This window comes from Neopelma chrysocephalum, unplaced genomic scaffold (assembly GCF_003984885.1).
Source record: "Neopelma chrysocephalum unplaced genomic scaffold, ASM398488v2 Primary Assembly neopelma1_84, whole genome shotgun sequence".
NCBI lineage: Eukaryota > Metazoa > Chordata > Aves > Passeriformes > Pipridae > Neopelma > Neopelma chrysocephalum.
The window spans coordinates 8,774,960-8,796,995 of NW_020897746.1; the positions used below are offsets into that span (position 1 = coordinate 8,774,960).

General features: G+C 43.0%; 2 protein-coding genes across 4 annotated transcripts in view; one reads left to right on the top strand and one right to left on the bottom strand.

The window, feature by feature from the left end:
• Positions 1-11,460, bottom strand: part of PITPNC1 (phosphatidylinositol transfer protein cytoplasmic 1) — a 77,787-nt gene extending 66,327 nt beyond the window's left edge. For both annotated transcript variants that reach the window (XM_027692022.1, XM_027692023.1), the window contains exon 1: positions 10,807-11,460. In XM_027692022.1, coding sequence (XP_027547823.1) covers positions 10,807-10,854 — 48 coding nt within the window. In that variant the 5' untranslated portion in view covers positions 10,855-11,460. The remainder of the gene's footprint in view (positions 1-10,806) is intronic.
• Positions 11,461-15,605: 4,145 nt separating this feature from the next.
• The window catches only part of PSMD12 (proteasome 26S subunit, non-ATPase 12), an 8,712-nt gene continuing 2,281 nt past the window's right edge, over positions 15,606-22,036 (top strand). For both annotated transcript variants that reach the window (XR_003535640.1, XM_027692018.1), the window contains exons 1-8: positions 15,606-15,742; positions 17,703-17,762; positions 17,975-18,103; positions 19,207-19,314; positions 20,236-20,340; positions 20,782-20,931; positions 21,085-21,219; positions 21,698-21,810. Coding sequence is in view for 1 of the 2 variants with exons in the window: in XM_027692018.1 (XP_027547819.1) it covers positions 15,635-15,742; positions 17,703-17,762; positions 17,975-18,103; positions 19,207-19,314; positions 20,236-20,340; positions 20,782-20,931; positions 21,085-21,219; positions 21,698-21,810 (908 nt within the window). In the remaining variant the exon portion in view is untranslated. The remainder of the gene's footprint in view (positions 15,743-17,702; positions 17,763-17,974; positions 18,104-19,206; positions 19,315-20,235; positions 20,341-20,781; positions 20,932-21,084; positions 21,220-21,697; positions 21,811-22,036) is intronic.

Sequence of the window (22,036 nt, forward strand, 5' to 3'; positions counted from 1 at the left end):
GTCCAAAAATCCTCCCCAGGAGAGTGCTGTGCAGAACTCAGGCAATGGGCTCCACTCTGCCCTTCACTGCTCACACAACTGCACCAAGGAGGCATCTTTGCTCTGGTTCTATGAACATGGATTTTACAGATGCCTCTGACAATAACCACACCATCCTGGCTGAAGTGTTTGCACCTGGTTACTTAATCCTCCTGGGCATCTTTACTTTTTGCAGTATATAAAGAGTGCGAGACAATCCTGCTATTTTGAGTTATTTCATTTTCACATTTTAGAATATTTTTGAAAGAAAAAATCTACAACACTTTTCCCCCCCCCACCTAAATATTAATGAGAATCTAGGATAATATCCATATGTTTCTGTCCTTCTACTCTGAAAAACGGAAAAAAATATATACATATATTTATGTATTATATGATTCATGTTTTATAGAGATAATATTTAACTGATGTTATGGGAGTTGACAAAACTTAATCAAAAGCTATTCTTATGGTTGTGAGAGGGGGATGCTTTGAACAGTTTTGCTAGGAGGATGTGCCCACATGGAAAAACTGGAAAACTTCAGTGGAAAACTGAAGGAAATGAAGAGGTGAGATGAGGTTAGAGGGCTAACATGAGGAAACACAAGGAAACAGTAATTGCTGTTGCTCAAATGCTCATAAGGAATTAGGGCTTTGCCCAGACTGTGGTCCCCAGAAGGATGAGACACAGAGCTCCCCACACACATCAGAGCAGCTCCTTTTCTCCTGGATAAGAACATTTGCTTTCTGAAGTCTTAAGTGGAGGATGCTCCTTGATTGCCACTGACATTCCTTGGCCTGTCACAAGGCAAATCACTCACGTTGTTTACTCCAGTCCTGGCCACTGAAGACAAACTGGCATGTCTGAAAATGTCTTGGCAGAGAGGCAGGGGTAGAGGTATCCACATTTAACTTGTAATATGCTTTCAGCATGATTAAATAAAAACATAACCACCTGTTACCCTTAATTCAGTGGGAGTATCTATTTTCAATTATAGCATTTACTATCCACCCTCAAGTATGGCAAGGAACACCATGGCAACATAAACACAGTCGTGGCTGCTTGAGAAAGTTAAATTATAAATAGCAATGTATAGCCCTGGAAATAAACTAACTAATCCATAGGCATTTGTTACTATGACATAACATTTCCACTCAAAGGCTGTTTGCCTCATATCAAACCCCCTCAGAACACATTTAGAAGTTCCCCATCACTTGACTCGAAGAGAGTTCAAGTTCAGACATGAAAAAAAGCAGAGACAGTGGAGAAAATAAGTATAGCAAAACACTGGAGAACAAATGAACAAAAAAAAAAAAGTCACCATTGTAGGCTTTATTCTGTTTCCACTGAAGTTAATATGGAAAAAAACACCCCAACATATCCTAAATGTATATTTAGGATATACAGAGTCCTTTCAATACACACAAACATGTTTTTTTATTGAATTATCCCTGAGAGGGGAGGGAAAAATTAAAAAAGGCAAAAAAAGGAAAGCAAAAAAACCTGGGCTTCACTGAGTAGCAAACAGTTTGGAAATGCAAATAAACTCAGCAACCCTGGAAGACACTGGAGAGATTTCAGAATTCAGTGCTCTCTTCAGCTTCAGCCTGGGAGAAAGATCCATGGTAACTGAGGGATTCAAGGGATACAGGGATTCAAGCCTGAGCTGAGCACTCAAGAGGGAGCTGAATTATCAATTGTACTGCTCTGCTGTGCAGTTCCTTATTCCCTGCAAGCCCAAGGCCCAGCAAGAGCAGCAGCTTTTTGCCAGCTGGCCACACGCCTGCGGGGCTTGGAGAGGCTCCTTCCTTGGGAGCATGACCAAGGACTCCACCTTGGGAGAAGGGAAAGGGAATCAAAGCTTCTATAAAGCCAGGACTGAAGATTGACAGCAGAGAGGTGACTGACAAGTTTGGGGGATGAGGACAGCAATAACTTCATTCCACGTGGAACGACAGATTCCAGAAATTCACATTTTCTTTTAGTTTACGGCCACTGGTTCAAGTCAACTTTTGTTCAGACTGAGAGAAATCTGCACTGGATCTCCTGAGGGCAGGGGAATTATTTCAGATTTGCACCATGCAACTGGATTGGAATTTAAATTCCCAACATTTCTGTTCTATAAATATGCTGTGTTTTATGACACATATTTGGTGAAATCTTGGCCTCTTTAGCACCAGTGACAGAACTCATTGGTATCACTACGGTGGAAACTTCACTGAATGATCTTCCTTTCACACAGAGCAAAGCAAAACAAAAACCAATCCACTGAAGGAAGACTTAAATCAATTTTATATCAAGCCTATGTAATAACAGAAGCAGGCAGGCTACTTAAGAGTGTAATAATGTGTAAAGTTCAGGTGTTTCATTTGGCTTATTGCAGTCATTGTACAATTAATTTATTAAATGGAAATATTACTTAAAGGTCAGCTAATCTGCACTTTCAAAGGAAACCTGGCCAAAAAAACCCCAAAAACACAAAAAACCCAACCATCTCTGTATGACCAGGACTAATACAAGCTTGGCCTCGGTAAGAACTTAATGCTTCTCAATAGAATTATCATTGTCTTTATCCTTCTGATAAACACAATTTTTTGGTTCACAGTTCCCTGCTGTATGTAGGGAACCTTTCAAGTAACATGGTGACACAAGCACAAACGGTTATTTTTATACTTTTAACGGCTTTTATAGAAAATGAGAGCAAAAAGCTGAAAATATATTCAACAATTAGTTGTGTTTGTCATCAGTGACTGATTGTTAATCAAGCAATTGATTGTTAATTGAGCAACAGTGTGTGTCACACTGGAGCGTCATTATCACACAATTACTTTGTCATGCATTGTAATAATATTTTTACTGAAAAAAACCCCTGAACATAGTCATTAATTGGTGAACACATTAAACCCAAGATGACATTTAGTGTGATGAAATGGAAAATAAGGCATACTCAGCATGCCCACAGCAAACAATTCCCACAGAGCTTAAGTATTCCTAAATCACTTGGGCAAGACTAATCTTAGAACAGACACGTAAAAACTCCTAAATAAAGACCCTGGTTTTTCTGGAGAGCAGATGAACCAGTCTTTTCCTAAATGCAGGAAAAGATTGGTTCATCCCCAAACGTTCATGTGTGTGACTCACATGACTCCTCGTGCTTTAAATTAAGGACGTGCACGAGCTCAGGATGTGCCAGAGCTCAGAGGGTGCAAAACCAGCTTTGGAACTGCAAAAGTACGAAACTAATGGAATCCAAAACCGCCTCAGCGTTTTCTGACCACAAACAAGAAAAAAGATGGAAGATGCATAGTTTTTTTTTGCCAAGAAGAGCCATTAAAATGTCATTCCTACAATTTAGCACCCTGCGTTATGCTTTATAAAAAGGGTATTTTGATACATATCCAAGCATTCAAAATTGGCTGATCACTTATAGCCAAAATTGGGAAGAAATGGTGAGCTGAGAAGGAGATAAACAAGATTAAGACTAGACTAAAAGCATTATATATAAACACAGGTGAAGTTCAAGTCTGGTTTCCACCACCTACAGACTGCAAACCCATCTGTTAACACAACTTGAAATCTATATTACCTTTTCTTAGTTCCTTTTTAAACACAGTCAATAATCCTGGGGAGCACCTTTCCTTGCTTTCTAGATGCCTGCAGACATTGATAATTACACTTGAATATGTGCACAATATGCCCACACAGAGCTCTTCAGGCTGCACTGGAGGGCTCTCAGAGCAAATCTGCATGAAATGGCACTATTGGCTTTATTTTGGTAGACAGTCTTACAAAATACACTGCTGGTCATGAGAGATGCTCTATGAACCAAAGAAGATAAAGAACAGAATATAAGGAAAATTATAACTATTTGAAAACAAACAAACAAACAAACTTAAATTATAAGTAAGTTTTCCATGAGTAAGGATACAAAGGGTTATTCCTCACCCACAATGACTATTTTAAGGGTTTTCATGTGTGTACCATCCATCTCCATCCTTGGAGTGTATAATGGTTGCCTCTGTGGTAGATTGGACAGTAAGATGGAAAGCCTGCATGGATTTTAGCATCCACAACTGCCTCAGCTCTGTAAGGACAGCCTGGGGAATATATTTGTCAGCTCACCACTCACAGAGAAGGATACAGTGAATGAATCATTGTTATATACTATGGGTTTTCCATTATCTGACTAGGCAGCCTTTTGTACCCAAGAACAGGATCTCTAACAGATTTTAACAATACAAATGTCTATCAGAATAAAATGAATACTCATAAAGGAAAATATAATTTGTAATCTTTCCTAGTTATTACAGAAATCTTTCTCTTCCTCTAATCTAAAGGGCTTTATAGACTTTAAGGGCCATAAATCACCTAAATTTTTTTGGCAGTCAGGCAAAAATCACATGAAAATATAACTATATTATTTCTAACCTTAAAAGAAGACAGATGAAGAAATTAAACAGACTGGACTAAGGGAAAATGTATTTGACATATCAGAGCTATCAAACTTCAAGCTGCCAATACAGACATCTACATTTATTATTAGGTACATAAACACAAGTGGTCTCAATTTCTAAAGTGCTGATCACTCAGCTTTCACATCAACTCTTACAGGAACCTCATGTTCTCAGCAAGTCAAAGTTCATCCCAAAATACAAAAGAAATAATTAAAGCACTGAGTTTTAAAAGCCAGTATTGACATTCCGTGTGTTTCTTTCCCAGTTCTTTCCTTTCCAAGCCTACATTATGCTTCAAAGACAAAGAGAGCTCATGGAGTCCTTGATGGCATCAAAGCTCTGCAGAGTGCCTTAGCTGGAAAATGTCCTAAAACACTGACAAGCTGCATTTTGTTTTACAGGAAACGCAAAACTGGGCCCTGCATTTTGCTAACAAAGTCCTCAAATCAACTGTGTGGTATTATTTGAGATATATATATATATATATACCTTGGGGACAACAAGTGTTGACAGGGAGAGACAGAGCAAGGGAGATAAAGAGAGATGGATGTCAGAGCCTGGTGTTCCTTGAGTAATATCTAACCCTTTCCACTGCAAGATTTTTTTAATGATTTACACTGAAACTTGGAGAATAAAGGTTGTCTTGTTCCCTTCACAGGGTTTTATTGAAAAGTGCAAACAGGAGTAAGGGTGAAAATTGGGTATTTTTGGTCTTTGCAGTGGGGCTCAATAAAGATTTGCCATGTGCTCTGCATTGCTGTGCTTTGGGAGCTGACCACAACTAGCACGGGAAGGCCAAACTAAAGCAAGGGGTTTATTTTTCCCTGTGGTAAAATACAGCTCTCACTTTTCATCCTTTCCTTCTCACAACTAGACTGTCCATCAAAAGAAAATGAAATAGGTGATTTTTGGGTATAATAGTTAACTTGTGGTGCTTTCCCTCACCTATTTTACCTGTTACAGTGACTCTCCCCAGGCCAGAAGCTCTCGGGTCAGTGTGAGGTCACACTGTGTGAGCCAAGGCCTTGTGATGTGAGCAGACATGACCACCCACCCAAGGCCAGATCCCTTTGCTAACGAGAGACTTACGCAAGGATTTCTTTTGAAGGGTAAAAAGATGTTCATAATGGTGTAAAGAGGCTTCCTAGATCAATAATTAACTCTGAATACCCCTCAGACAAAGGTGGCAGTGCCCCAGCAGTGCTGAATGCAGAAGGAAGGTAAGGCTGATGTTCTCTAAGGCACATCCAGACACAATGATTAACTACAGCAAAAGGTCCTTTATGTCTCACAGCAGTTTAGTGCCTTGTAAAGGAATTGGTGCAAGATGCATTATAGCTGTTGATAGTTTCAATTAAAATTGCACAGCAAGACTCCATTTTTGCTGGACAATTTCAGCTCCAAACTGCCAGAGAAACTTTTTCGTCATTACCGGGTACAACTATTATTTCATTTACAAGTAATAAACTGAATTAAATTTGAAAACTTGACTTCACCTTCTGTTTGCTTATAGTCCTCTTGCTTACAACCAACATACTGCTTTTACAAATGTTCCATACATTAAGGTACTCCTGAAAACATGCTCTGTGGCTACAGCTGGGAAATGAAAGCAGCATGTACAGTTGATCATTATTTAATCCATCTGTATTAACTGCAGGACAAGTTGGTGTAGTTTGTCCTGCAGTAGATCACTGTACTTATGAAAAAAATTTTTTTTACACTTTATGCCCTACTAAAGGCTTTGTTGTACTACAGACACATAGTTATGTCTAAATATCATAACACCTGCTGACTCTCAGGGCATAACAACACCTTCTCAAATGCTTTCAATGAGCTTGAAATCTGTCTGAATAAAACATGTTATAACAAGTACCCCCTGTGCACATAACAGGAGACTATGAAATTTTTTAAAGAAGAAATGTACCCAAGATTCAGAGAATACAAATTCTGTTTACACAGATGTTGTTGAAATAATTTTACGTAACTGGGAGAATTCATAATGTCTGAAACAAGAGCTAAACGATGGGTATTTTTATAAAGGAGCAAGGATAACACTTCTAAACCCAGAATTTGGGAACGCTGAGAGGACTTTTTGTTGAAAAACCATGATCTCCATTTATGGACATTTTGCAGGTCTCTGCTTGTTTGTATTCATGACAATACAGCTGTTCCTCCACACCTCATGCAGGCAGAGCTCCCCACAGATCCAACCTGGCTTTTATTTAAAGCACAGAGTGGGAGCAATTCCACCAGGCTCAGCAGAGATAATCTTGGTTGAAATAAAGAAACAAAGCAAAGGAAAACCTGTCAGGAATTTAGGGACTGGCCGTGCACGTAGAGTTCAGAGCTAACAGAAATGTTAATGGGCATCCCTGTTTCTGAGGAAAAAACCCTGTGATTCCTGTAGTTTATTTGATGTTTAGCTTTCAAATATACACAGCCCAGCTTCACATCTTTCACAGCATTTTACAGCAGTAACAACTCCATTTTCAACAGGATCCAGCAAAAATGTCTTTTTGCCTCTTCCCTTAAAGAATAATCACTTTCCACACAAATCAGGAACTTCATTGGACTTTGCCCCTCCCAGAAGAGTTCAGTACCATGCTGACCTATCACATTTGGTTTACATTTTCAGATAAAGGCATCTCAAAAGCACAAAGCCATGTAATCCTTCCTGTGAAAAATTGTGGCATTTTGATTTGCAATGAGACCCAAGTCTGAGAATTCTTTAGCATCTCCACTCTTTTCCATTGCTTGGTGCTCTTTTCACTTGCTTAGGAATGTGCTTTTTTAACTGATGATATTTAAAAACTCCACAATGCAGCCTATTATAATATTCTCCCATATGATGTAACAAGCTATTTGTAAGAATGAACTAACACATGAAAATGCAAGGGGAAAAATAACTGAGGCAGGCTCGTTTATTAATTGCAGCTGGGATGAGGATTAGTAACATATCTCATGCAATTACTGGAACAGATTTTACTTGCTTTATATATTAATGCAAAGAAACGGCTTTTTCCTAATTTTTAAGATCTCGGTGTTAACAAAAGGATTGAATTTGCATGGGTCCCTCCCAAAAGTACCACAAATGAGGTAAAGAATGACTTCTAATTGGCAATCATATTAGCTTTGTCAACCAACAGCTCTATTCTGACCTAGTTTACAAAGTTCTTACAGCAGTTGTTATTATTTTGCTTAGAAATTAACGTGGTATTTCCTTTCCTAAATTATTTTAAAGCTGATCAGGCAGCTTCTGACCATACATATGTAACAGACCTAAACAGCTGCCAATAAAAATTCAGTTACTGACTTAGCCTCAGCTTTAAATAAGAACTGTAGTGTGGTGCCACAGCATCCCAGCAAGGACTCTTGGAACAACCTGTCTTTCCTGGTGTTTATGGCCAAGGCACAAAGATGCATGTCCAACTCTTCTATCCTAGCTCAAAATACACCAGAGCAGCTCAGTTTGGAGCAAAGAGAGTTTCTCAGGAAATGTTTTCTTTGCAAGAAAGCATTTGGCCTCCAAGCTGACAGGTAGATAAACAAAACTCCCAGAAATATTTGGGTATCTTATCTAATAAGGGCATCAAGGAAAGCACGACTCAGGAACAGGATCTGCAGTAGCTAATGAAGGCTTTCCTACCCACAACAATGCCAGAAACTCTTCCAACCTGGAGACAGCACTGCTGTTCCACTGATGAATCAGTTCTTTACTGTTCTCCAGAGATAAATTTAGATCACAATAGTCATCCAGAGCAGCACTGACTGCTCCCTGCTGCATGCATAGGAATTTACGTGCAAGGTAATGACTTGCCTGGACATTTACACATTTTACAGCACATTTTTTCACATTACACACAAAATCTGACTCCAGAAGATCAGGTACAGGTGCTTGGCTGGCAGACTTAACACTCCATTTTGCTCCCTGTGCCAGATTATCCTCCCAGGAATGACATGGGAACCACTGTGGTGTTGGTGACAACACAGCACCACAGACTAGAGACACAGTTCTTTCTCATTCATGCTGTGAGACTTCTATGGACGGGTAACTGGCAGGGCAGTGCTAAAAAAGGAAAACTGCTCAAGGAAATACTTTTGGATTTATGTCTAAAGTGCACAGGCCGAAAGCCAGAGCATCAACCATGGAAAAGCAGCGTTGTAAAGTCTAAGGAAGAAAAACAGCACAAAAGGGGGAGCCGGGCTGTTGCATAAGAACTGCATTTTTCCCGTACCTGTTGAAACACAGAACCTCAAAAACCCTTGGATGGTTAAGTGCCAGCAGTGTCCATGTGAGTCAGGATCCCAAGTGCCACTGCAGACCAGGGCCCAACATCCCAGCCTCGTGGGAAATTGGATATCCTTTGGAAATTGTTTCCCTCAAAGCCCAGTGAGGTTCAGAGTGACTTTGCACCTTGCAGGAGGCGGTTTGGGCCTCTCAGAACCAAACTGCTCCCGGTTTCTGAAGGGTGAGCATCGCCCCAAGATGTTCTCCTGATGACTGAACCACCCCATCACCTTGTGGCAAAAACTATCACACATTTTTGGCAGTTAATGTGCAACTGAGGGTATAAAAGTAGGATAACACCACCTTCATAAGGCTGTAGGGAATGTCACAAGGATGAACCACTACAAGAAACACAGTGTGGGACTTTTTTAGTATGTAAATACTGTAACAAAAAGAAGATATCTGCTAATTTTACAATTTTGTCCTAGTTAATTTTATAATTAGTAATTAAATTGATGCTAAATATCAGACATGTTCTAGGTTCCTCATTAAGGCATCTCAGCTGCAGCACTTGGATTAAATAATGGATGATTCAACATAAGAGAAACTACAAGATAGAGTATCTTCACTAATTTTGTTAACATTCTAGAGAAAAAATTACATCTAACATTTCCTTCTGCCTCATCATGCATCGACCATTCCTGTTTTGGGAGATTTTTGAACTTTTCTGCGTCTGGAAATCTTGTTTAATAATAATGTTTCAAAATAAATTAAATCTGCTCCCTTCTGATGATGTAATGAACTGTCATTAACTAAGTGTAGTAGTCTGAGGGCATCAGGAACTGGCTTGGATAAAATGTTGTCTACAGTAGGGTAATGCAATAAACAAAGAAAATTATGTATTAAAAGAATAATGCCATCCAATATCACAGGATACGATATAACTTGGATGGGAAAAGGCTAGAATTATACCTATACCTGTTTAACTACATGTATGTGGTGGCTTTGGGTCCTGCTCCCTGCAGAAGAAATTTCCTGAGCAGCCCGAAGTAAATATTTGGCAGTTCCAATCCTCAGTTTCAGAAAACTGTTTAATTTGCCAGAACTGAAGATATGGACAAAAAGACCATTGAAATGACTACCCTGCCGTACTCCTGAAGACTCCTCCACACATATTGCAGAAAATAAAACTGTACAGCAAAGCACCCTCCTGGACGGACTCAAAGAACGAACGTGTAACTCAATTAGCGACTTAATTATCCATTAATTAGCGAATTAAGCCCCTCCTGAGGGACCCTGGGCCAGGGCGCCCCCTGGCGGCGCCGCCGGCGGCACAGGCGGAACTTTGGGCGCAGCTCAAGCGCAAGATCCGCGCCCAGCGCGGGCTCAGCCCCGTCCGCACCACAAGTGGCTCCATAAAACAGCATCTTTTCATACTTGCAGGGCACCAAACCATAAACCAGCCTCTCTGTTTCGTATTCCATCAGGCCTTTAGGCACCTACTGCACCCGCAAACACTTCCCAAGTAACTCCAGAACACGTGTGCTCCGTGGAGGTGTTACGATCTTAAAACTGTCCGCAAATAAAACCAATGTTCCTAACACGGAGTTGAGAGCACCCGACAAAGAGCAGTTTGACTTTCAGTCGTTTCTTTAAATGACAACAAAGTTTTACTAATAAATGATCGCCTCTCTTCCCTACCTGTGCTGGAGGGAGTTTCAGGCCACGTTCAGCTACGAGGGTATTTTAAGCAAAGGTGAAATATATTTAGAAACTGGGTTTTGGACAAAGGCTTTATCAGATAGAAATTTCAGCACAAAAGCATTCCCTTGCAAACATGCATGAGATTCCTCTGAAAAGTCTAGCTGGAAAATCTTTATAACCAATATTTTGACGACACAGTGCTTTTGATACACTTAAGTTACCTTCGTTCCTGCAGGATTCCTTTATTTTCCAATAAAAACATTCCTCTCTAACCAATCATCTCCGACCAAGTTCATTACACGAAGAAGAAATATTCAGTAAAACAAATACAACCTCAAGTCGCCTGGCAAGAGCAAACCCTGGGTAAGGAACAGCGTCTCCGGTACAGGCGCGGATCTTACCTCTTCAACTGTCAGAGGCATGCAGATCCGGTACTCCTTCATGAGCATATTCCTGCTGCTCAGTGCGGACCGGCGAACTGGGAGAAAAGTGGGGATTTCTGCACAGAGATCACGACGAAAACCAAACACGGGGGGAAATAATCAAGCCTCTTTCTCTGTGCGCGCTTGACAGTGTGTCCACAAGACAGTAGTGCAACCATCCAGGAAGGCTGACCCAGCAAGAAGAGAAACCAACACAACCGCTTCTTTCTTCCCGTCCTTCCTCCTTCACACCGCGATCATGGGAATCTCACAGACGCTCGCACCGAGAGACGCTACCAAGTCTCAAAGCCCCACCGCTCTCGCCCCAGCCGAAGACATCCGTCGGAAGTGCACGGAAACGCCGGGCTCTCTCGCGGCTGTGTCAAGACATGCCTGGGGCGGCGAAAAGAACAAACGAGCCGAAAATGTGGCTCTCGCCCCCGCCGGCAGCACGTCGGGCGGCAGGAGAGAGATGCGATGCTGAGTCCCGAGACAAAGGCTTTTTATAACGTTCCCTCTCCCGGCTGCCAAGCGCGGCTCCCACCTCCCCGCCGCAACGCGGCTGCGGCCGCCGCGGCTCCCGCTGCGCTCGGGGCGGGGGCACGGGGGGGCAGCGGCGGACGGGCGGCCGCGGGTCCCCGCGCAGCCGCGGGCGGGCGGTGGTCACGGGCGGGCGGTATCGGCGGCGGCCCCGGCGGGGCTGGGCTGACATCAGCGGGGCGGCAGGAAGGACGGAGAGAGGGAGGGAGGGAAGGAGCGAGGGAGGGGGGAGACCGGGCGGGCTCAGCGGGGCCGGGCCGCGGGGGCTCCGCGCTGCGCCCGCCGGAGCCTCCCGGGAGGGGGAACGGGCAGCGCTGAGCACGGAAAAAACGCGATTTTGGTTTATTCTTCCGCGAGGAGCTGTCGGGTTTTGGAAGTTTACTGCGTGTGACCAGGCACCTTGCGAAGCGTTTGCACCCCGTGAGCCCCGGGCTCGCAGCCGCCCCCCGGTACAAAGGAAAGGACAAGCGTGCGCTCGGTGCGGACACAGCACAGGATGTGGAGGCCTCACCCATTTCCCTTCTGGTCAGCCCTTTCGTTATCAGCCAGCACATTTTGCAGTACAAATAAAACCCTTTTTTTTTTGTGTGTCTTTTTTTTACTTTTAAATGCCACGCAGAAAGTTCAGTGAGAAAGCGCCTCCTTCCCAGTTGAACAATAAAGCCAGAGCCCTTTCAGGAGGGCTCCCCCCCTCCGTTAGTTGCAATTTGTTATTGAAATCGGCTTTTAATATGCTTGGGGGTTGTGTTTTTCAGAGACATTTACCTGTCATTAAGTTACACTTGAAATGCACTGGAACCCAATTCTGAAACTAGCTGAGAACCCCGAACTGTTACACAACCTCAGCATTTTATGCTTAAAATGCTCATCCTGCTGTTTCTCCTGTGCTCCCAGTGGCTATAAAGCCATTCTCTGGATTGCAGAGAAGCGCTGTGACAGTAAGAGGAAAATACAAGGCACTGCACAGATAGTGGTAAAATATCCATCTGCATTTATGTATCAATTATTTACAAAAAAGAAAAAAAGTGATGAAATGCCGTATTTGGGACAGCTAAAGATGAATTTATGTCTACAGTGAAATGTGTGTTTCATAACAAGAAAGAGCAAAAACCCCTCAGAATTTTATTGGTTCTGGATGCACATTTCGGAGCTGTGGGTATAATTCTTAGCCCAGAGGACACAGTGCCATCTCCTGGAGCCAACTACGTCGCTTTGCCAGCCCCTTGCAATAATGGCACAATATTTCACATCTCTGCTTTCCCAGGGAAGTGCAAACACCTACACAAAGAAATAAAAAATCTGGGAGCTCTATTAACAGTCTGCATTTTCAACTGAGGTATGAACAATGTGTTTAATGAGACTTCTGTCTCAAATGTGACACAGCCATTTATAAATATGAAAACTGTGGCTATAATTCATAATGGTGGTACTGTATGTTCCTGAAATTCCATGCAAAATAGCCAAGACAAGGCAATACCTTGTGATTCTCACTGCGAGAAGGACGTTGAGCTGCTGGAGTGAATCCAGAGAAAGGAATGGAGCTGGGAAAAGGTCTGGAGCACAAGTCTTGTGAGGAGCTGGCAGGGTTCAGCCTGGAGAAAAGGAGGCTCAGGAGGAACCTTCTCACTCTCTACACCTCCCTGACAGGAGGCTGTGGCCAGGTGGGGGTCAGGCTCTGCTCCCAGGGAACAAGGGACAGGATGAGAGGAAATGGCCTCAGGCTGCCAGGGGAGGTTTAGATTGGATACTGGGGAAAATCTCTTCACAGGAGCATTGGAACAAGCTGTCCAGGGAAGTGGGGGAGTCACCATCCCTGGAAGTGTTAAAAAGATGTGTGGATGTGGCACTTGAGGACATTGTGGTGCTGCTGGGTTGACAGTTGGACTTGATGATCTTAAAGGTCTTTTCCAACCTTAACAATTGTGTGATTCTGTGATATTACCCATAGAAGAGAGTTAATCCAAATTCAGATCTAAAACATCCACTTCAGTTTTAAGTGGTTTCATCCACTGGGAACAATATTTCTTTATTTCTGCTGAAAAGCAGCATAAAAACCTGAACTTCTTTACATGGGGCCTTGATGCTACCCAGTTATAGGCAAGGACACTGATTTTAATAAAACCTTCAGAAAGACTTAAACCAGTTTATCACCCATTACGTGCTTTCAACATAAACCAAACCTTATAGCTCTGTGTATAATAACAAAGTGTTCAGATCTGTGAAAAGCAGTGTGTCAAATCCAGAAGCTGCTTAAAATGGAAAACAAAACTACTTCCTATACCTGCAGTCACCCCAAACTTACTGCCAGAGGCACAGCTCAGTCTTGTGCTGGCTGCACATACACATGGGATAAAAGCAGCGACCTGAGGATGTCCCTTACAACTCCCCACTGTGATGACTGTCCCCAGCCTCTCTACATGCACCATTTTCCAGGGGATATGCTAAGACAGAAAACTTCCAGCTCCCACTGGCCAGGCAGTGCCTGCCTCAATTTTGGGTCTTTGATTTCCACGAACTGGCAGAAATTACTACTCTTACCTCTGCAACACCCTCTCTACGCTCCATTGTGAAAATGAGACATTTTTCACTCATCTTTCATTTCTGCCCTGAGGGGAAAAAGCCCATATGTTAAATCATGCTGAGTATGAACTCCAGATGGACTTGTGTCAGCAAAGTGTTGCTTCAGAATAAGAGACAGCAAAAGCCAAGCTATTTTTTTGCGTGTTTTGCTGAGGACTTTTGAATAAGAATTTAGAGGATTTTTTATCTGCATTGGAGGCAAAAGCTGCCTCCTTGTCCCCCAGCAAACCCATATAAGTAAAGGAAAACAACAGTTGCAGTATGGATTCATTCTCTTCCTCTTTCACTCGCTGTCTGAACCAAATTACTGTGTATGGGACTATGCTCAATTAGATTAGTGTGTGACTTTCAACTTCCCTGGAAGCCATCACTCACAGTCCATGAGCTGTAAAATTATACTAATATTACAGTGAGCTAAAGGAATGAGATTTTAAAAATCAAAAGCTCTGTAAAAATTTGTAAATGGCCAGTTAAGAACGAACAACTGATACACTCTGAGTGATACGTGCATGTATTTTCAGTACTTAGGTCAATTAAAATCAGCTAACAATGATTAAGGATAATGGATAAATTGTGTTAGGGGACTTTTAAAATCAAGTTTGAGTTCAAACAGAAAGTGATTCACGGTCTGTGCTGTGCTAATTGGAAGGCATGCATCAGACACAGTTGCAAAATACAATATTAGAGCTCTGAATCCATTTAATTGAATTACTCTGAATTTAAAACAGTTCAGCAGATGTAGGAACTCAGTCTTAATTCTGTCAACTAAAGATTTAAAACAGTTATGTCGAACACCCCTTTGGCACATTGTATTGGTGCATGTGCAGTATATTCTCAAAGTAACACAATGCAAAATGTAATTTTGTGGTAACTTATTCTTTCTGGGAATCTTAAATAACATCCAAAGATTCCCATGGTAGGGGGTCGGAACAAGATGATTTTAAGGTCCCTTCCAACCCAAACCATTCTGTGATTCTGATTCAGGGCATTCACTGCTCAGTGTTTCTTTCTGAGTTGTTTGCTTGCAAACACGAGGGAGTTTTTCTGAATTTCTTCAGTGAATGAAACTTCTGTAGTGTGTGACAATGCGTTGGGAGCTGATGGCAACCTACCTGCACAAGCATGGCTTCAACATCTCACAGACGGGTGCGGGGGGCTTCAGATCCCCTCAGAGGGGTGGATTGAGCGGGGAATCCCCTCAGAAGGGAGCGCTTTTAAGGGCAGATTCCCTCAGAGGCTCGGGGGTTTTAGATCGGCTCAGGTGGATCTCAGATCCCCTCAGAGGTGGGTGGCGATCCGTGTCCCCTCAGGGGCTCGGGAGGTCTCAGGTCCCCTCAGGAGTTCTCAGGTCCCCTCACAATGTCGGGAGGTCTCGGATTCCCTCAGGGGTTCTCAGGTCCCTTCACAGGGTCGAGGGGTCTCAGGTCCCCTCAGGGGGGTCTCCGATCCCCTCACAAGATCGGGGATTCTCAGGTCCCCTCACGGGGGTCTCCGATCCCCTCACAAGGTCGTGAGGGGCGGTTCCCTCAGCTGTGGCTCCTCCCCCTCCGCGGGTCCTGGCGCGCCCGGGGGTGTCCTCGGCAGCGCCTGCCTGGCGCGGCGCGGGGCCCTTGTTGGGGCTGCCCCCGGCGCGCCTGCGCGCGGGCCCGGCCGGTTCCGGTGGGCGCTGAGGCGGCGGAACGCGGCCATGGCGGAGGGCGGCGCGGAGCGGGCCGACGGCCGCATCGTCAAGATGGAGGTGGATTACAGCGCCACCGTGGACCAGCGCCTGCCCGAGTGCGAGCGGCTGGCGCAGGTGAGGCGGGAGGCGAGCCTGGCGCGGTGGACGGGCTGAGTCATGGCGCGCTAGGCCGCGCGGGGCAGAGCTGCGGCCGCGTCCTGCCCCCTCGGAGCGGTGCTGAGGGGGCCCAGAGAGGGACCTCCGTGCCGGGCTGGGGAAGGGGAGGAGAGGGACGGCTCCGCTGTTTCAGGGCTCTGTGGGAGGTTGGTGCCCGAGCAGAGGGTGGTGGGGCACTGAACAGGCTCCCCAGGGCAGTGGTCACGGCCCCAAGGCTGCCAGAGCTCAAGGAGTGTTTGGACAACGCTCTGAGGCACAGAGTGGGCTTGTTGGGGTGACCTGTGCAGGGCCAGGAGTTGGACTTCGATGGTCCTTTGGGTCCCTTCCAACTCGGGATATTCTGTGATTCTCAGGCGGGAGGAGCTGTCGGGTGAGGGGAGGGCCCGAGTCCCTCACAAGGGGTGCAGCCCTTCCCTCTGCCCCTGCCCGGGCACACGCGGGCTTGGTTGCTCATCCTGCGCCACCGCTGCCTTCCTGTGACTGGTCCCGGGTCAGGCTGGACAGGCAGCGCTTGGCATCCCTAAACTCGGGGATGTGCGAGCCCTGAAAGGCTGGAACGGAGGGGCAGGGCCAGGGCGGGCTCTGAGGTGCCTCGCTCGGCTCAGCAGCCGTGTCTGTGCCCCCGCATGTGACCGCAGGATGTGTTAGCCGTGGGGTCATAGCGGTGATCGTGCACATGGTGTGTCTTAAGGGCTTTTTTATAAAGGAATTGTTCTGTAGCTTGAAGATTCCTGTGCATCTCAGACCTCAGAACAGACAGAATCACAGAATCAGAATGGATTGGGTTAAAAGGGACCTTCAAGACCATCCCGTTCCACCCCCTGCCATGAGCAGGGACACCTTCCACTAGACCAGGTTGCTCAGAGCTCCATCCACCCTGGCCTTGGACACTTCCAGGGATGGGGCAGCCACAGCTTCCCTGGTGTTGGAGTTTGCTGTCCCAGTAGGATGGATCTGACTCTTTATGTGCTGCAAATGCTCCACTCCATCCCTGTGTCTCATGAAAGCTGCTGTCCTGTGCAGCAGTTGTACTTATCTTAAGGCTTAGATTGTCCTGAGACCATTGTGTGGAGAGCAGGCACAGGGGTTTTGTGCCACAGGCCCAGCTCTGTGTAGGAATGAATGCCATGGCCATGTTTCATCCTGCACAACAGGTAAATTCCATGGCAGTAAGAGCACATCCCTCACAAACATTGTGTGTAAAAAGATTTCAGTAGGGTAGCTACATTTTAGAAACAAGTCTAATTTTCTCTGGTTTTTTACTCGTTTTCTACTTCTAACCTTTTTGAGTTTTTTGCAGCCCCACCATTGCCATGGGCTGGTACAAAGTCAGCCATACTAAAATTTTTGCAAGATGTTCTCTAGGAATTACAATTTAGGACTAAAAGTACACTGTGGTATCTTTAACTCCCCTAAGCAAAGATATATGTAGTTCTCAACCCCCCACCAAAAAGGCAGGACTATTGTAATTCCATGTAGTTTATGCTTTGTGTAATACTCTGTAATTAAGATATGATGGATGTGGATGAAAGTAATAGTAGAGCAATTTTTTTGGTCGAGGTGTTTAATTGCATTTCTGTTCTCACTTAAAGCTCTGTTTTGGCCAGGGAAGAAATGAGTCTTCCACGCAGCACAGTGAACGTGAGCTCACCAAACCTGTCTGGAACCTGCCAGGTTTCTCTCTCAAGGCAGACAACTTAGAGCATGTGTTGTGCAAAAATGAAACTGTACCTTTCCAGTTTATTCTTTGTGTAGAACCATGGATTTAAAGTTGGTGCTGTGTGTGTTTCCTGATAAATGAAAAATGAACGTACAGGCTGGTCTGTTGTTTTTACTTAGGTGGGAATTAGAGCCGCTCTCAGTTTAAACTGAATTATGTTCTTCATTCGTGGAGTTAATTCTTTGCTTGTCTTATTAGGAAGGAAGATTGCAAGAAGTCATTGAAAACCTTCTCTCCTTGGAAAAGCAAACACGGACGGTGAGTGGGACGTGGTGATTCTGGGGTGTCCTACACAGCCCTTGTTCCTGTGTTAAAGTCAGGAGGGGACTTGGAGTCTCAGTCTTGCATTTCTTCAGAAAGCAAATCACTGAGGCCAGACACAGTAATTATTGCCTTTGTATAACAGAAGTGCAGGTGCTGGAGGGGCTGCAGGTCCATCCCACCTCTGACGTGCTCTTGGTTTGTTGCAGGCATCTGACATGGTCTCCACATCCCGGATCTTGGTTGCCATAGTGAAAATGTGTTACGAGGCGAAAGACTGGGATGCTCTTAATGAAAATATTATTCTTCTATCAAAGAGGAGAAGTCAGTTAAAACAGGTGAGTTTAATCCTTTGAAACAAAGAATAAAACTCCATTTGGAGTTGTATTATGTATCTGATTCCCCCTGTGTAGGGACTTTGTGTGTAAAGATGGTGATTCATCTTTATACTCTTCTACATTCTTAGTTTTTCATGTTTACATGTACATTAAACAGAATTACTGGAGTTTATTGTGATCAGATAAGGTGTGTGCTTCACATGCTTCCTTTTGAAACTGTCATGCTTTGGCTTTCAGTCCTTTGTGAGAAATCAGCTGTCAGGATGGCTGAAAGCACTTGCATTTAGGAAAGTGCAAAGTTTATTGCACTCTGTGTTTAGAGTGGCTTAATTAGAAGTCAGCAACAGGCAATTTTAATGACATTGTTTTAGGAAGAAAAAGGTTACCTCTCTTTCAATGTGCAGAAACATTAGGAGTGTGTATAAAAGTAGGGTGTAGTTTAGTTCTCTGAATTGCACAGACTGCAGCTGAAGGCTTGGATCATTTCAGCTGAATTTTGAGGAACTTCTTGAGGAAGAAATTTCTAGAAGTTTCATTCTGTTTTTTTTTTAGAAGTAGGTATTTTAATAGTAAGTGTACCAGCTTTGTCAGCGTTGTTACCAGAGGTACATGTTCTAATATCTGTGCTTACCACAAAAGCAACAGTGAGAAATAATCACCCCTCTTCCTTCTCTTCCTGAGGAATCCCTAAGGAGAAGGGTTAGTGTACAGAGTTAAGAGAAGATCCATCTCTCCTCAGCCATGCAGGTCTTAGGGCAAACAGAAGTTCTGCCAGTGCATGTGAGAGTTGTGTGGATTTGGCAGAGGAGGAGGAACTGCTTTTCAAGGGAGAACTGCATGGAGTGGATTATTTTGAATATCATTGGAAAAACTGAGATGGAGGAGATGAAAGAACAGCATCACATCTGACCTGTAGCATCAGTCACTGGCGTGATTTTACAGCTCTTTATGAACCAAAGGGAGGAGATGGATCTTGGATGCTTTTTGTTGAAATGAGTCTCCTCAGTTCGATATGACATTATTACTTACCTGAGTGTTATAGTTTGACTCCATTGGGGAAATCTAAAACCACAGTGTGTTGTTCCTTTCTCTTTTCATACCAGGCAGTTGCTAAAATGGTCCAGCAGTGCTGCACTTACGTCGAAGAAATCACAGACCTGCCAGTCAAACTGCGCTTAATCGACACATTGCGAATGGTGACAGAAGGAAAGGTAAGATTTTGTTTTAAGACTGAATGTCTAAAAGGTAGAATAAAAATGTTCACCTTCTTGAATAGTGTAGCTCCTTAACATTAATTTTTAATCTTGTTCAAGTAAGAGCAAAAGTAGTTTTTAAGTTAACCTGAGAAGCCACGTAGTGTATTTCTTTCCAAAAGACTGCAAATGTTTTCCAGCTTTCATATTTAAATCACATGCTGAAACACTGGTTGTGTTTCTGTGATAATTAACACATTTCAGAATCATAAAATGCCGTTTATTTTTCACTTTTTAAAATGTTATGTATTTGGATTTTTTAGAGAAATGGGCAGGGTTGGTTTAATTTCTCCTGCACTTAGCAGGGTGTTATGTGCAGTTATGGGAACCAGAAGGTGATACTAAAGCTTTACACCCAGTGAGTTATTTACAATGTGTTCTTTTGCTTTAAGAAAATAAACAATTCTGGAGTAAGATAAATTTGTATCAGTGTTACAATCTTTGCCTGTTCAAAGTTAGTCTAAGCTATTTGTAATCAAGTCTTGTGGATTAATGGCTGGTTGGCAATGAGTGAAATAATGCAAAGAGTTGTACTCAGTACTCATCAACCAGTAAAGTGTAGCTTCCTACTCGTTTCAATATCTTTTAGCAGACAAAATATCTAATTCTTATTCACAGTGCACATCCTTTTAGGTTTGCTGAAAGAATCATAGATGAATGTAGACATTATTTTGCAGATAAATTTGGTCCAAATATCAACCATCCATAGTATTTTTTCAGTGTATATTGTGGATAGTGCCAGTGTGGAGTATGGATGCACAACAAATTAATTGGTTGTGTGACACATCAAACACATTTTTTGGTGGGGCTGCAGGCTTAGAGTTTGCACTCTTCTTTAGAGAATTCCAATAAAGTTTAAACTGCTCCTTGTGATGTCAGATCTACGTGGAGATTGAACGCGCCCGCCTGACAAAGACTCTGGCAACAATAAAGGAGCAGAATGGGGAAGTGAAAGAAGCTGCCTCCATTCTGCAAGAACTGCAGGTAACACCTTGAAACTCAGAATTGCATCAACAACAGCAATTAATTCTGACTGTTCTGAGATTAGTGTTTAGAAACTGCATCAGGTACGTCTGCAGAAATGCCTGGAATGAGGTGAACTGTTATTGGTGAAGGTGTAATTGAGCTTTAACTGCTTTTGTTACTCTCATGGGTTGGGTTATATAGAGTATTTTCTACTTGGAAAGTAGAGTTCAATTCTCTAGCTAATGCACTGAGTTTAGTGTTAGTGGATTCTTTGGTATAAATGGGGCCCATAATTAAAATGGAGTAACATTTACTCCATTTTCACCTGCTCTGTAATAGCTTTTTTTTTGTTGTTTTGTTTTGGTGTGTCCTCCCTCCAAACAACTCCCACACTTCTGGCACAGCTAAGACTTCACTTGATTTGACTTTGAGTGTTAAATAGTTACGTTTTCATTTCAGGTGGAAACCTATGGTTCAATGGAAAAGAAAGAACGTGTAGAATTTATCTTGGAGCAGATGAGACTCTGTCTAGCTGTAAAAGACTATATTCGGACTCAAATTATCAGCAAAAAAATTAATACAAAGTTTTTCCAAGAAGAAAACACAGAAGTAAGTCACTGGAGGACTTCTTTTTCTCCCTCCCCAACTCCATTTTTTATCTGACTTACCTCTCTTCAGGTCCAAGTGTATTTCTGGGATCCAGTTGAATTTCCTTTATGTGTCATGGAGCTGTATTAATTTGACTCTTTGATGCTGTTTCAGAAACTAAAGTTGAAATACTACAACCTAATGATCCAGCTGGATCAACATGAAGGCTCCTACCTCTCCATCTGCAAGCACTACAGAGCCATTTATGACACTCCCTGTATCCAGGCTGAAAGTGAAAAGTGGCAACAGGTAAAAAACTTCACATGCAAAATATCTGTATTTCCACGTGGCAAATCCTCATTTCTTACCAGATCAATGTGCAGCAGATGAAATAACTCCCCAGTCTGTTCTGAGTTTGGTTTTCTTTAATGGCTATACTAACAAATTGGCTAGTTGAAAACAGATATGATAAAAGTTGATTTCAAAAGAATATTTATAACCAGCATCTTCATTATATTGTGTTTGAAATCTCCAGAATGTCTTGTCTGTTTTATGTAAGTGCAGAGATTCTATATAGCTGTGCAGGTGTGGTGTGAACGATACAGTTGTGTGTGCAGTACAGATATTACATGTTTGAAAAGGGCTTTTTTCATATATTAAATACTAGAATTTTAGTTGACCTGTATCAATTAAAATGCATCACTGTGAGTGAGGGTTTGTTTCTGCAGATGGCATCACTTTCTTCTTAACTGAATGGGCAAACCCCACTTTTTTTTCTCTCAAACAGGCACTGAAGAGTGTTGTTCTTTATGTTATTCTTTCACCTTATGACAATGAACAATCTGATCTGGTGCACAGAATTAGTAGTGACAAAAAGCTAGAAGAAATCCCCAAGTATAAGTAAGTGTTTCTAATAAACAATTCTTAGATTAAAGAAAAATGTCTCTCCCTAACAGTGCAAGTGAAATCTCTTTAAACAACTCAGAATTTAAGGGTGCCTGAAAAATACTGTAAAAATGTCATGATTGTGCAAGTTGTACATGAACACAGATATCTCTATATTCTCTATATATCTCTATATATCTCTATATATCTCTATATATCTCTATATATCTCTATATATCTC